We start from the raw sequence: 14,953 nt of genomic DNA, 5'->3' as shown, positions 1-14,953 counted from the left end.
TGATCCGAGGGGAGGGGATGGGGAGATTCAAGCTGCTGACTCCTGTGGTAGGGGGGCGGACACACGCGCACGCACACGCACACACGCACGCACCCACACCCACCCACACACACACACACCTCTCTATGGAGCTATTGTTCTGCAGCCTTAACCTCCAGTCTGTCCATGTAAACTGTGGGTCTCAGCACTGATGAAATGATACAGTGAACGATGTTTCCCATGGTTTCACACTGGGACACAGAATGCAGGGAGGAAGGGCTAATTACAGGAATGGAGGGAGAAAATGTCAACATCAAAGAAAAGGGATGGCACCCTCCACATTCTGCCTCTTTTGTGTGTTTTGCTAAGTTTTTCTTAAGCAAGCTTTTTGTTCCAGGCCTGCAGCGGGAGGCTTTTTTCCCTAGATAAGGACCAGAACTGTACAGCACAGTACATAGTGTAGTGGAATGGAAGATTGCATGTGTGTGTTCTGTGTTTGTGTGCATGTACAGGCAAATCAATGAATGTATAATGGTGTATGTGAAATCCAATATGATGCTCCTAAAAAGATCAATGCTCCTCTAAGTAGATGTGCTCATCTTAAAAGAATAATTCAAGATAATAGTAGTAGCCTACGAAAGCATCTTAACTGATGTTTGCAATACAGTCAATAAGAGCAATCATAAACTGTTATTGTGTCATACATAGAGATGTAGCTCACGGTGCTTTACGGAACAAAGAAAGACGATCTATACATTTGAAAACACATACAGTACATAAAGATTTGAACTGTTTAAATGAAACATTAAACAGGACAACAGCGCCTCCCTTCTGTGTGTGCGTGCAGGGTTGTGTCCATGCATGTGCGTCAAACAGTGTTTCATTGTGCATGTGAAGTAGTCTACAGTAGCCTACTATTATTGTGTGTGTGTGTGTGTGTGTGTGTGTGTGTGTGTGTGTGTGTGTGTGTGTGTGTGTGTGTGTGTGTGCGTGTGCGTGTGCGTGTGGATTGTGGCAGAGCGGAGGTTACGAAAAAAAGACATTTCCTTCAAAATGTCATCAATTAACATGTTCCCATTGACTCACATGACTACACACACACACACACAAACCTAAGACCTAGGCTGGTTTAATGAACCCTGACGCTGATGGAGTGGAAAGAAATTACAGGGTAGAGGAAAAGTGTGTGTACGTGTGTGCATGCATGTGTGTATGTTGTGCATGTGCGCTTGTGTAAGTGTGTGAGATGGTGAGTGTAACAAATGTTACCATAGCTTACCTGGAGCCAGCTTGCGTGTGTGTGTGTGTGTTTGTGTGTGTGGTGTGTGTGTGTGTGTGTGTGTGTGTGTGTGTGTGTGGTGTGTGTGTGTGTGTGTGTGTGTGTGTGTGTGTGTGTGTGTGTGTGTGTGTGTGTGTGTGTGTGTGTGTGTGTGTGTGTGTGTGTTTCCTCCATCTAACTTGCTCATGTAATCCGTTGTGGCATTGGTGACCCTTGCAACCTGGTGACAGAACAGTCTTTGTGTGCTGTTGATTGAGGCCATGGGTGGGCGTAATGAACGAATGGACTTGGAGAAAAGAGCAGAAAAAGCTCCAGCTGAATGGAGAGATAGGGAGGGAAAGGCTCTTCACGCCCTCAAGGTTGTCTGAATGAGTGTTCGGAATGATTTATCAAAAAAATGAATTGCCCACTTACTGTGTCTGTCTGGAGTGTCTCTGTCTGTCTTTGTTTGTCTCCACTAAACCTGTTCTTCAACCTGTTCTTCTCTGGCTCAACTGTATCATCTGTCTGTCTGTCTGTCTGTCTGTCTGTCTGTCTGTCTGTCTGTCTGTCTGTCTGTCTGTCTGTCTGTCTGTCTGATCATATCTGTCGACTGTATCTACTGATATACAGTATATATCTACTGTACAGATATAGACCTACCGCTTGAATTTCCCCTCAAAAGGTGGAAACAGACTGACTGATGACTGACTGACTGACTGACTGACTGACTGACTGACTGACTGACTGACTGACTGACCGTCTGTCTGTCTGTCTGTCTGTCCGTCTGTCCGTCTGTATTTTTCATGGGACTCTCCACTTGTTCTTTTTGATGGACAACTGTGATGAATTCCTGGATTCCCAGCACCCAGCGTATAGTCAGTGTGATGCTGATTAAAGGTGCATTTCACAGCTCTGGGGAAGGAAATTGTCCTCTGTGGTGGCCGGTGGGTCGGAACACAGGCATGAAGGGGGGATCAAATGAAAACATTATCACGCTCGTGTTGAATTCCAGACCAAAAAATATTGAACTACAGAGTTTGGTGGTGTAAAAACATATGGAGAGTGCAGAGATAAACGTACGGTTCACGGTGATGTATTCTTCAGTATAGGAGGGAAGAAACGGCATTCCTTCGGCAGAACCCACCTCCAAGTTAGTCCACAATAAAGCAAAGATTGAGGTTTCGTCAGACGTTAGTGAACCCAGCAAAAGGTCTCTGTTGAACCAATCTGGGAACCCATCGCCAAATAAAAAGGAAAAACAGCGCCCTCTGCTGTTTTTTACTTATTCACTTGGCTCTGGGACAAGCTCAACGGAGCACCCGTGCGCATGGAAAACCGGGGTTTTTGGTCTGCCTTCAGCGCTCCACTTCTCGGTGGTGCGACTATGTTTTCATTCCCACTAACGATATTTCTCCGCGGAACACTAACACCAATTCTCCCAAAGAACATGGATCGTTTTTGGTTATAAGCCCACTTGTTTCTATGATGAAAGAGCAATTTAAAATGTCACTAACTTTCCGTAGTCTTGTCGGCTTCGAGGACGCTATTGTTAAAACGAGCTTCGGCTTGTTTCTAGTGGGGAAGGAACGGCACAACGCGGTAAATCCCGCCCACTACATTTGATTGGGTAAAGCGGGGCCCTGCTTCCTGATCTGATAGCACGCCCACTTGTAACCAATGCGCACGGGGTTGTCAACGCGGCTACCGACAGATTCAAACGCAGAGCAGAATCTGTCCTTGAGAGATTACTGTTGAACTGAACGGCACAGGAGTGAAGGAGTTTCAGTGTGTCTGTACGCATCGTAACCGTCTACCCTCTCTCTCTTTTTTTAATCCCTCAGGAGAGATGACGACGATTTCCGGAGTCTGAGCGAACTTCCGGAGACCTTCCCCTCGGACCCCCCGGAGCCGTTGCCTCACTTCCTGTTCGAGCCCGAGGAGGGCTACATAGTGAAGAACAAGCCCGTCAACCTGTACTGCAAGGCCACGCCCCGCCACGCAGATCTACTTCAAGTGCAACAGCGAGTGGGTCCACCAGAAGGACCCACACGTGGAAGAGAGGGTGGACGAGAATTCAGGTGAGTGGCCGGACCAGGTCCAACACGCCACGCCGCAACGTGCACGCACACACTCACACACACACTCACACACACACACAAATTCATTTCCTTGGACCATAATTATTGTTGATACAGAACGTTTTTCAGAAATCCCATCACACATTGTTGTTTGTTGTTGCTGTTTTTTTTTTTACTAGGGAGTCAAACCAAACACACATTTTGGAAACATACTGGAACTGATTGTTCTTTAACCCATTAAGACCGGGAACGCATCTGTGTGTCATTTTTAGATTTCTCTGTCTATTCAAAAATAGCAGATCTACAAGCTCATAGCGCGGCACCGAGTGCCGCGCTATGAGCTTGTATATCTGCTATTTTAGAAAAATCGTGAAAATTCGTGGCAAAATCTTGGATTAGATATTTTTTTAAAGCGAACATTTGTCCAAATATTTTGTTCAGGAACCCCTAGAAGCAAAGATTTTGAGTTACAAATGCCCGCCAAAAAATAGGGGAAAAAAATAAATATTTGCACAACTTTTCATGATATTTCAAAAATAGCAGCTCTCCAAGCTCATAGCGTGGCACTCGGTGCCGCGCTATATGTATATCTGCTATTTTTGAATAGCCCAACGAAATCTAAAAAATGTACACACAGACGTGTTCCCAGGGGCCTTAAAGAGTTAAGAACAATGTCCCTATTTTTGACAGCCAGTGAGTCATTGATGTACAAGTAGTCAGTGATGTAGAAACACTAGGATGCCATTGAAAATCATCATTTAGTGAGAATGTGGTTGCCTGGCTCTTCTAGCCGCTGAATCGCTACTAGTCATTGTTTTGAAATGATCTATACGTATGTTTGAGACTCAGCATCTGGAGTTTCCTCGGTTGGATTTCCACAACCAGGGGCCAATCACTGTGCTTTGAAACACAATGATGGAGTTGAAATGCATGAGACAATTCAAAACAACAGAGGGGGTGGTAACGTTAGCAGATAGAGAATTGATATTGCTATTGAAGTTGTTTTGAAAAGCCTGAATTTCCATTTCATTTCGCTCCATGATTCCCGGGAGAGTGTCAGGCTATTCAAAACCCACTAGTCTACTGAAATAGGAAATCCATCTCGGTGTGTGCAGCGTTACGCCAAAATCGGTGACTTATCAAATTCTGTGACTGGCTACACAAAGGGAATGTGATTGCAAGAGGCAGTCTGATTTGAAAAGGTGTTGTTGATAGTGACCAACATCTTGTGACTTTTATCCATTAACAATGCAAGAATTGTTTCATCTTGGGTCTTGATATTCGTCAGTGTTGTGTCTAGAGTAGGGGTCTCCAAAAAAAATTCTAATGGGGCCATACTGTATTTGAAGATATGAAAATACTGACTGCCTCTCTGTCATACTATACCTTTAGGCCATTAACAAAGTCACATACAAAAGCATTTCATTTTATTTAACTACAGTGCAATATCAATAGTTTTTTGTTGCCAAATGTAGCCACTCATCTAGGCTGTGAACAAAACAAAAACAAAAAAAAAACTATTCAGACCCTTTTCAGCAGTTTTTTTTTGCGTGCACTGCATTGCTATTATATTTACAGTCCAAAAAATTGTCTTTTGTTCAAATGGCAGATTAGCCAAATGTAAACAAGTATGAAAAGGTCTCTAAAAAAGGAAAATAAATAGCCATTCTTTCCAACCTTCAGAAAGACACAATACAAGGAACACGCGGTTCGGGATCCTTACAAATTCGACTGAGAAATAGCCCATCTGCCCAGGTTAATTTCAAAACACTCAATGTATGAATTTCACATGACTATACTGGTGGGCCATAAATAATACATTTTGAGAAGGAAGCCCCATGTCATATAAAATCTGCCCTCGTGCCACGATTGGCCCCATCATGCAGGCCGGAATTTGGACATGTCTGGTGTAGAGGCAGTTTGTTTGCAAGCTAGTGGACGTGTCTCCTGACAAGATGTTGTACTATCTATACTATTGTTATTGATTAGTTAGGCTTAGGGGATGAATTTCCAATCGCTAAGGACTTCCTCTTCAGCAAAGCCCATCATAAAATATAGTGAACATCAAATATGTTGCCAGGAAAGTTCACCCGTTCCCAGGAAGTGCTGTCTCATGTGAATCATATAATCTCAAAGAAAACCTAATATCGCCAAAAGGTCGACTTCTCAGGAAGTCCACTAACAATATCTCTAGTCTGTGAGGGATAACGTTGTTGTGATCCAGGAAACACACAGGCAACAAAGAAAGGCCATATGTCTGCACGCTTGGCACCTAGCGCTGTAACATTTTTTCCCCCAGGTTGGCTCATTAGCCCACCACAAGACAAAACAGATCAAATTTTTCTCATCCCTTGTTACTTGTTTGTAAAGGTGGGCTACTACGTGTTAGGCATGTGCACTCCGAATGGCCACGCTGCCACTTCAGCGTCCTACACACTGTATGTACGATTTAATAGGATTCATGGCAATGACGTGGACAGTAGCCAAGCTTTCATGTTTCCCACTTGTCGGCACACAACATTACAATACATGTTGGCCAGCGTATGTTGAATTGATTTAACTGATCCCTTTGGCAGGAAAACAGGCTGTTAGTGACCCCTAAATTGGTCATTTTGGTCATTGGTCATGAACTGATACACTCGCGAGAGTTAATTTAACTCTTGGCCAGGGTCCATTTTCACACTCGCCTAGTTAAATTAACAGGTTGTACTGTGATTTTTTTCAGTGTAGAAGACCATTTCGGCCAGACAAAAAAAAAGGCTTGACAAATATTTGTTCCTGTTAAACGTGCCAATGACGTGTTTGACGTGTGAAAAACTCAAAAAAAAAATTATTTTTATGTTCAGAACCCAAGATATCATTATCTGAAGATTTGCTGCTCCATTCACTCCTTGTTTAACTTATTACTGAAAAAGGCTGTATCTTGGCTCCTAAGCACTTTATTCTTTTTTTTTTTTTTTAATTTAAATTTTTATCCCACGATTTTGTAACCCTATTTTTTACACCCAGTGCCAATTGTCTATGTAATCCTGGGCACTACCTTCCCTCTGCCAACCTAGGGAGGCCAGGGCCGAGCTCATGCCTCCTTCAATGCATGAGAGCCAACTGACCTTTTTGTCACCTGACAGGGGAGAGTTTCCCTGGTTGGACGTAGCGCGTGGAAGGAACACGTTATTCCAACCAGTTCCCTTCCCCTCCATCAGGCGCCCCGGCTGGCCAGGGGGAGGCAGTATAGTGACCAGGATTACTGCATGTTTTTGTGAGGGTACCTACCCTAGGAGACACGGGGAGAACATGCAAACTCCACACAGAAAGGCCCTTTCGCCAACCCCACCTAGGGTATGGGCACTGATGACGCGGAGGAGAGAACACGCCCCCAGCGCCCACAGCGTCCCCTGCGGGAATCGAACCCAGGACCTTCTAGCTGTGAGGCGACAGCACTACCGACTGCGCCACCGTGCCCCTAAGCACTTTATTCTTACTATGATTTTTTGGCCCAGACATGCTATTTTCAACATCAGACAATTAATGTCAACAAGGTCGCGATGACCTCGTTGACATTTGTGAAACCACACAGTGCAACCCTCAGTGATTAGCACCCATCAGGGGATCTATTATACTGGAGATAAAAAAATTCTGTGACTACTTGAAAATCTAAGATAAATTGAAAAATCTCTGGCACTGGGACCACATAGCCAGAAATAATTCTGGCACTCAATGAGTTAAACAGTAATATGTACTACTGACTGAACCGAGCAGCATGGCATGGGGGGGGGAGCGTGACGTAGCGGGGAGCGGGTTTATAAAAAGGTTGGAGCGCTATACTCGGAGCGAGGACCGCTTGCCGCTTGCCGCTTGGGGGGGGGGGCGCTCACCGCTCAATGTTTGAGCATGCCCGGTTGCACGGACTCAGACACACAGACAGACATCCAGAAGTGCACAGCGCACGTCCTTGATCAAGATTTCATTCAAATTTCGAAAAAAAAAAATATTTTCTTTTTTTACCAATAGCAGATCTATAAGCTCACAACGCGTCGCGATGCAACACGTTGTGAGCTTGTAGATCGACGAGCGGCATTTCCCCCCGCTCCGCTCCCATGCTCTGATCTGAATAGAACATGGCTATACTGTTCGAGGTAGGCTGAGTCGTCAGGAACCAAATATGAAATCCAAAGTCAAACATGTCTTATGATTATACACACTTTGATCCACACGTGTCAACCTATATACTGTGCATTGTACATTATCTGCAATGAAGCATATTTCTTCACTCAATCAAACACTGCAGCTTATCCAGCTAAGATAACCCCCTCTACAGTACAAAGCATGCAGGCCCTGGGGCTCAACATTGTGGTGTGTGTGTGTGTGTGTGTGTGTGTGTGTGTGTGTGTGTGTGTGTGTGTGTGTGTGTGTGTGTGTGTGTGTGTGTGTGTGTGTGTGTGTGTGTGTGTGTGTGTGTGTGTGTGTGTGTGTGTGTGTGTGTGTGTGTGTGTGTGCGAGCGCGCTCGTGCGTGCATGCGTGCTCGCTCAGTGAGTCTGTCACAGTGGTGGCCTGAGGAAGAGACCAGTGTATTTTTGATATTTCCCCTGATTCAGCTGTCAGACGTGAACTCCCAAGCAAGAGTACTAAAGAGTAGTAGGATAAATGAGACATAAACTGATAAAACGCAATCCGACAAAGTCTCTCTTACACACACGTGCACGCAAGCACGCGCGCGCGCACCCCCCCCCCCCCAACACACACACGCCTGCACACACTAGGGCTGTCAAATTTAATATCCAAACTTTTATCAAATTTGATAAAAGAAATGTCATTCGGGTGTAGAAATTAACATTGGAACGTGAAAGAAAAGAATGCAGCCTTTCCTTTCAACTTATTGTGCCGAAACTAAATCTCACATTTTACCGCCTCCTCTGCTACTTGACGGACATTCATTTAATAGTGGACTGAAAATCTAATCAAATGCAGGGCCGGCCTATTCTTCCAGCTGAAAAGAGCCAATAATTCAATAACCACAGCATGGCGGAGAGTTCTGAACCCAGCTCAGCCACAGAAACAGTGATTAGCACCCAGAGCAATCTATTAAGCCCTGTTTGGAAATACTTTGGTGTTTGGTCATAAATGGCACACAGTAAAATACTCTGTGTTAATTTATCCATTTGTAACTCTGAGAGTGTACAAATGTATTTTGTACAGTCCCAGAGTTACATTAATTTATCAATGTGTAACTCTGAGAGTGTACAAATGTACTTTGTACAGTCCCAGAGTTACATTAACACTAAAATATTTTACAGTGCAAAAATTGTGGAACCTCGAAGCACAGTTGTATGCAAGCTATGTGAGCTACAGATGGCTCACCATTTGAAAACATGCAGCCAAATGAGCTTGGCCAGATGTCAGTGACTCCATCCAAGCAGCCATGTTCTCCAATCCTATTTTACACTGCCCGCTGCAAGCTTAGGCTACTATCTGCTGCATGACTGCAGCCTGAAAGTTGGTGAAATTCTCACGTGTAATTCACCATTTGAAGAAAATGCTGCAGTCAAAAGTATGTTTTTTTAATGAACATTTGTACGTCATTTTGGCCAAATGTTATCAGCCCTCTGCCTCTGCCTCTGTCTCTTTCTCGCACGCACGCACGCACGCACGCACGCACGCACGCACGCACGCACGCACGCACGCACGCGCACACAGGCACAGGTAGAAGCCAACCGGTGCCAAGTATGTGCCGGATTGATCTTCATAGGAGAAAGTGCTGTGTTTTTCACCAAAATGTTCTCAATTATTTATCTCTGCTGCTCCACAACATTGAGCAAGTCAAATCCATATGCATCACTGAGAAACTCGCCTGGGACTTACTCACTGACCAAGTTGTGACCAAGGCACACCAATGCCATTATCTCAGGCGACTGAAGAAGTTTATCCCAAAAATGGAACATGTTTAATATTGACGACGTGTTGTCGTGGGGCATCGCAGAGGCTGAATACTGGTCTTCTGACATGTTTACACGACGCATGGAACACAGGAATTTTGTCGGGGGTGACAAATCAGGCTAAAATGCGGCTTAAAATTGTGTAGTGCGTACGGGCCTTTACTGGTTGCATCATTGCCTGGTATGGGACTATACTGACTTTGTGAAGACAGCCGAGTGCATCAGCGAATGTGAGCGGACATACTGTACGACAGATGTTGTGTCAGCAAAGCTGGCAAGCCTATCAAAGATTCTAGCCACCCCAACCATGGATTGTATCAGATGCTACCAAGTGACTTTGTAGCCTCAGAACCACTAATTGCTAAATACTGTAGCTTCCCTGGACAATCAGGCATATGAATGAATAGACCAGGAAAAACAATAAGCTGGAAACACTCTCTTTGTTCAAAAATGCTGATTAGCCGAGGCATTGTCTTCCCATCATAGAACAAAATGTTGGACTCAGGACAACAAGCGCCTGCCAAATCAAATCTGGATGAGCATGAAGCCTGCTGATTTTGGTGAACTCATGGCCCATCCTGGCACCACCATTAGGGCAAAAGGCAATTTATAGCTTTTTTAATTATCATGTTTTATTTGATACCTTTGCTGTTGTTTACAATACAGCCCCACCACTGAGAGCATGTATGGGCCCATAAGGATGGCAATGTTGGTCGGTTTAAACCACTTTGTTCTGGGTGGGTGTGGGTAGGCTTTTAGACTCTTTGTCTTGTTCTCTCCTAGTCTGGTGCAAGTGCTGTACACTTTCTCTACCTGACTTCCTGTCAAACTTGTCCACCTACTTCACGTGTGCCGTACCTCTATATGTCTGCTTTCTCCATACCTCCTTCTCTCTACCCCCCCCCCCCTCTCTCTCTATCTCTCTCTCTCTCTCTCTCTCTCTCGGTCGCTCTATATGTCACTTTCCTCTCCACCAACAGACACATCTCTCAGTATTCATTAGTGACCTCATATGCAGCTGCAAGTCATTCATTAGTCTCGAGTCTCGACTCAGCCCTTCATGTTCTAATCGTTAGATGGCAAACAGGGCACTGGGGAGGAGGGGTAGGTCTGCTAAATTAATAGCCCATACAACTGTGCTCTCATACTGTAGGTGAAAGATGGCCACAGGGGAATCAGGTTAGTAACTGAAAATAAATACGATAAATACATAAATAAGGATACATTTAAGATGCATCTATGCATATCTTACAATATGAGATGGTTGCTAAATGATCTCATGACAATAACCAATGACAACTAGATAATGTCAACAAAGAATATTCATAACATTCATATTGCATATCATGTTAATGGTGCTGTTGTAACAGTATCAGTTATCACCAGGAAACCCTCTGTCTCTTATGTACTGTAACACTGCTACTGTATGTCTTGTTTCAAGTTAAAAGGTTTACCGCACTCGTACTTCAACAAGACATGACTCAGTCATGTATACCAGCTTGCTGTTTTCTCTGATTCGTCTCGCAGAATCTGGCAACACTGCTAGTGGCTCCCCATTGGCTTAGACCTGTTGCTTATTTCTCTTGCAGAATATGGCAACACTGCCATAGAGGCGAGAGGCGTGTCTAGTACTATAGCTTGGGAGGACAAGACCGCCCGTTCAGAGTATGGAAAAGTATCCCCATTGGCTTAAAGGACAGCCAATGATGAAAAAGTGTTGAGAAAGTGTTGAGAAAGTGTTGACTAGACTCAGTTTCTTCTTAGACCAGCGTGCTTTGCAAGCTGGTAAAAACAAATTTGACTGCATTCCAGCAGTAAACCGTGACCCATCATCCCAAATCTCTGGCACTCTGGTGATAGTTCCGCTTTGAACCCCTTGCTGAGAAATGTACAAGCTTACAATTGAACGTAAACAAGAGAATGACTTGAGGAAGACCATTATCCTAGATGATTTATCTTCCATGACATTCCTACAGAGCTATGGTCTATTGTATGTACAGTATATATGCACATTGCATGCAGTGCCAGCACTTCCTGTACTGATTGTACAGTATGTGTGTTTGTGTGTGTGTGTGTGTGTGTGCGCGTGCGTGCGTGCGTGCGTGCGTTCGTGGGCGTCTGAGTTGTTTTCTGAATCTATGTGAGACACAGCTAGAAGCTATACAGTCCTGATTCCGCTTTTATGTCTCTCTCTCTCTCTCTCTCTCTCTCTCTCCATCTACTATTTCTCTTTCTTGATTCTCTCTCTCTCTCTGCCACCCCCCCCCCATCCACCAACCAACCCCACCCTCTCTCTCTCTCTCTCTCACTCTCTCTCTCTCTTAGCCTCATGCTGTTCTGTGCTGGACTCTAATTTCCCCAGACTGAAACAGGAGAGCATAGACACATAAAACCTGAGCTGATGAAAGCAGGGCAGGGATGGAGGGATGCTCATAGGAGGGATGGAGGGATGCTGAGAGGAGGGATGGAGGGATGCTCATAGGAGGGATGGAGGGATGCTGAGAGGAGGGATGCTGATGGGAGAGATGGAGGGATTCTGAGAGTTGGGGAAGGAGGGAGGCTGATGGGAGGGATGGAGGGATTCTATGGAGGATGCTGGTGAAAGGTCAGAAACCAGGGATGAGCATAGAGCAAAGAAAGATGATACCAGTCCTCCTATTATCTCTTCTCTTCTCTTCTCTTCTCTTCTCTTCTCTTCTCTTCTCTTCTCTTCTCTTCTCTTCTCTTCTCTTCTCTTCTCTTCTCTTCTCTTCTCGATACACTTTGTCTATTTTTCAACTGTTTGACTTCCTTAGCCTTGGAGTTAATTAAAGGAGCTTGGGCGTTTTTCTCTTTACATGAGATTCAAGAGAGGAAGAAACTACTGCATAGCATTGATTTGGAGAATGGTAGAAATAATGAGGGGGGAGTAAGGAAGAGGGGGAAAACGAGGGGGGGGGGATGAGCAGTAGGAAGAGAGGCAGGTTCCATGTGAGGTAGAAGGGGGTGATGAAGAGACAAGATGAAGAGCAGAAGGGGAACAATTGCAGGAGGTATAGAGTAAAGATGAGGGGCAGGCGGGAGAGACAGGTGGAAGGATGATCAGTAAGATTCAATAACTTTGAACTAGTAAGATCTGTATTTGATGTCTGATTCGCTCTGGTAGAGATCATTCCCTTGGAAGGTTATTTAGGGAGTGACATGAAGGAAAATGACATGTTTAGTCTGGAGCTCAAGCGTTGCTAAAAAAGATACAGCAGCCTTTCTCTTAATTGGACAACCAGCCTTCGAGGAGCTAATACATTGTCTGCCATTTTTGCGTGACCTTTTCCCTTGGAAAAAAAAAAAGCAAGTGAGAATGACTTTGGATATTTTAAACTTCTTCCAAGAGTTTTTTTTTTTTTTCACACTGTGACGCCAAAGGGGCCAGCCATCAAGAACAGTGTTAGTCTGTATTTGTAGACCATCTCTATGTCCCAAGAAAATGAGACCAATCACAGAGAACTCAGCTCAGCTGACACTGAGCTACTAATTAGCCTCTGAGCTGCATGTGATGACACACCACCTGTTGAGCATCGATGCACACATAAAGAATCTAGCCTGGTAAACCCTCCCTCCAGAAATCTCATTTGTATTTTATTTCAGGAGTGAGTCTGGCCTGCAGACCTATATGGGCAATTTGGCTGTGGGTTGGAGCTGGGCGGGAGTAATGTAGCTTTGATGTCCAAGTGGCCCTTTGATGTCCAATTAAGCCAATTTAGGCTGCAGTGATTATCACCAGGAGTAATTGGTTTGTCTTTGATGTTAATGAGCAGCTTGTATGAAAGGTGTATTGATTAATGACGTGTGAACCACCTGATCCACCTGATTGGCCTACCCCCGCTGTCAATCACAAAACAATGAGCGAGGACGCTGATTGGCTCGGTTATTTGGTAATGCACTAGAAACGCCCATACAAGCCTTCATGCCAGACTCACTCCTGGAATCAAATGGAAATGAGATTTCCGGAGGGAGGGTTTACCAGGCTAGGATGAATCAGCCATCCACACACACACACACACACACACACAAACAGACAGGGCCTCTGTCATGATAGGTTGCTTGCTTTATCTGCTCCTGTTTGGATCTTATTTCTGTGTTGTGACAACTGTTATTGATTATACTACCTAAGGCGGCACGGCAAGTACTGTAGGTGAGTGTAGGTTGCTGGTGCTGTACAGAAAATAAGAAAACCTTGAAGGAAAACCTGCCCTCATCTGTCCTCATGCTATTGAGCCCGCAACATAGACTGTTCTGCTGCCCTATGTGTACTGAACTACACAGCACAGCTGATGCTGCGGACACCAATCACAATTCAGACACTTTATCGCTCAGTCAGTGTTGCCAAGTCTGCTTATTATAAGCGCCCTTGGGCTTGTTTTTCTGTTAAGTCCATGTTGTCTGTCCAAAATCTGTGTTGTTGACATTTATATATTCAATATTTGAAAATAGCAGACTTACAAGCTCACTCGTGAGCTTGCAGATCGGCTATTTTCAAATAGCCAATGTATATAGGTTTTAAGAGAAAGAGAAGGAGGAAGTCCGCACACTGTTCTCAAGCTCCAAGAAACTCACTTTTTATTTTTTGCAACGTTTCGACCTTCTAGGTCTTCATCAGGCAAATATTACTAGGTTTTAAGTGCTCATGTGGCCAAGTCGCTTCATCTTAGGCTTGTTTTCATAGACCTTGGTTGCTTATTTCACTCGCAAAATCTGGCAACTGGTTGACACTGTTGCTGTATGCCAATCTCACCTCGCAACATTACCACAAAGGCTCACATTAGCATATTATCATTGCATTGTTAAAAATATGCATGTATCACTATCACTAGCCCAATGTAAAATGACGACGGACAGCAAGTCTCCCACTACAGTAAGACTAGAGAATTTTTAAGATTTAAAGATCACATTAGCATGTTAGCACATCATTTGTGAGGCATTGTTCAAGATACAGTGTATGCCAATCACAGCTCACCTCACGCTGCTATGCTCATTAACATCGTAGCACATCATTGCTGCTTCATTCCCAAACTGTACATTAACACCTAACTACTCTAACTACAGCTTGCACAAGGAAGCCATGTCATTATTAGACTCTGTCTTGATCAGTAACAGTTTGATCAAATCTAAACTCTCTTGCTGCTCCTCTTGATGCTCCTCGTCTACCATGCCATAGTTGAGAGCATCCTGCGGTATGGCATATCTCAAGCCTGGGTTGTACAGCAGCTGAAAGCCCAGATTACCCGGCTAACACAAAGAGCCATAATAATCATGGGAGTCAGGCAGCATCCAGCACTCCATTGTGTCTGTGTTGAAAACTCAGACTCAGAACCAGAATCAATCTTTATTGCCACATCACATTACAAGTAAGGTGGGTGAAATTCTTAATTGTGCAGACCCATACATAAAAAAATCGATCATGAGGCAGGCCCAGAAGATTATCTCAGACCCCCCCCCCCCATGCTCTCCACCCCACATGCATGCCCTCCACCCTATTATCAGCATCTTCCTTTAAACAGATGCTTCAGAGTTCCCCTGTGCAAGCTGAACCGCTTTAGGCCAGTGGTTCTCAAAGTGTGGTCCAGGGACCCCCCCAGCCAAATGACTGGTATAACTCTGAGACCGTACGGAGTCAATTTGGGGTCAATTTGGTTCCATTTGCACAGCCTCGAGAGTTATGGGG

At 44.5% G+C, this 14,953-nt stretch overlaps 1 protein-coding gene across 1 annotated transcript in view; it reads left to right on the top strand.

Moving 5' to 3' along the window:
• Positions 1-1,531: 1,531 nt before the first annotated feature.
• Positions 1,532-14,953, top strand: part of LOC308088979 (netrin receptor UNC5C-like) — a gene marked incomplete at its 5' end in the record, with an annotated part of 146,180 nt that continues 132,758 nt past the window's right edge. Inside the window, 3 exon segments of the mRNA XM_080433560.1 lie at positions 1,532-1,617; positions 3,082-3,229; positions 3,231-3,318. Of these exon segments, the coding sequence (XP_080289686.1) occupies positions 1,532-1,617; positions 3,082-3,229; positions 3,231-3,318 (322 nt within the window).

The sequence above is a fragment of the Gymnoscopelus braueri genome (genome assembly GCF_963280865.1).
Source record: "Gymnoscopelus braueri genome assembly, chromosome: 7".
Lineage (NCBI taxonomy): Eukaryota > Metazoa > Chordata > Actinopteri > Myctophiformes > Myctophidae > Gymnoscopelus > Gymnoscopelus braueri.
This window is presented reverse-complemented; position numbering and strand designations above follow the sequence as displayed.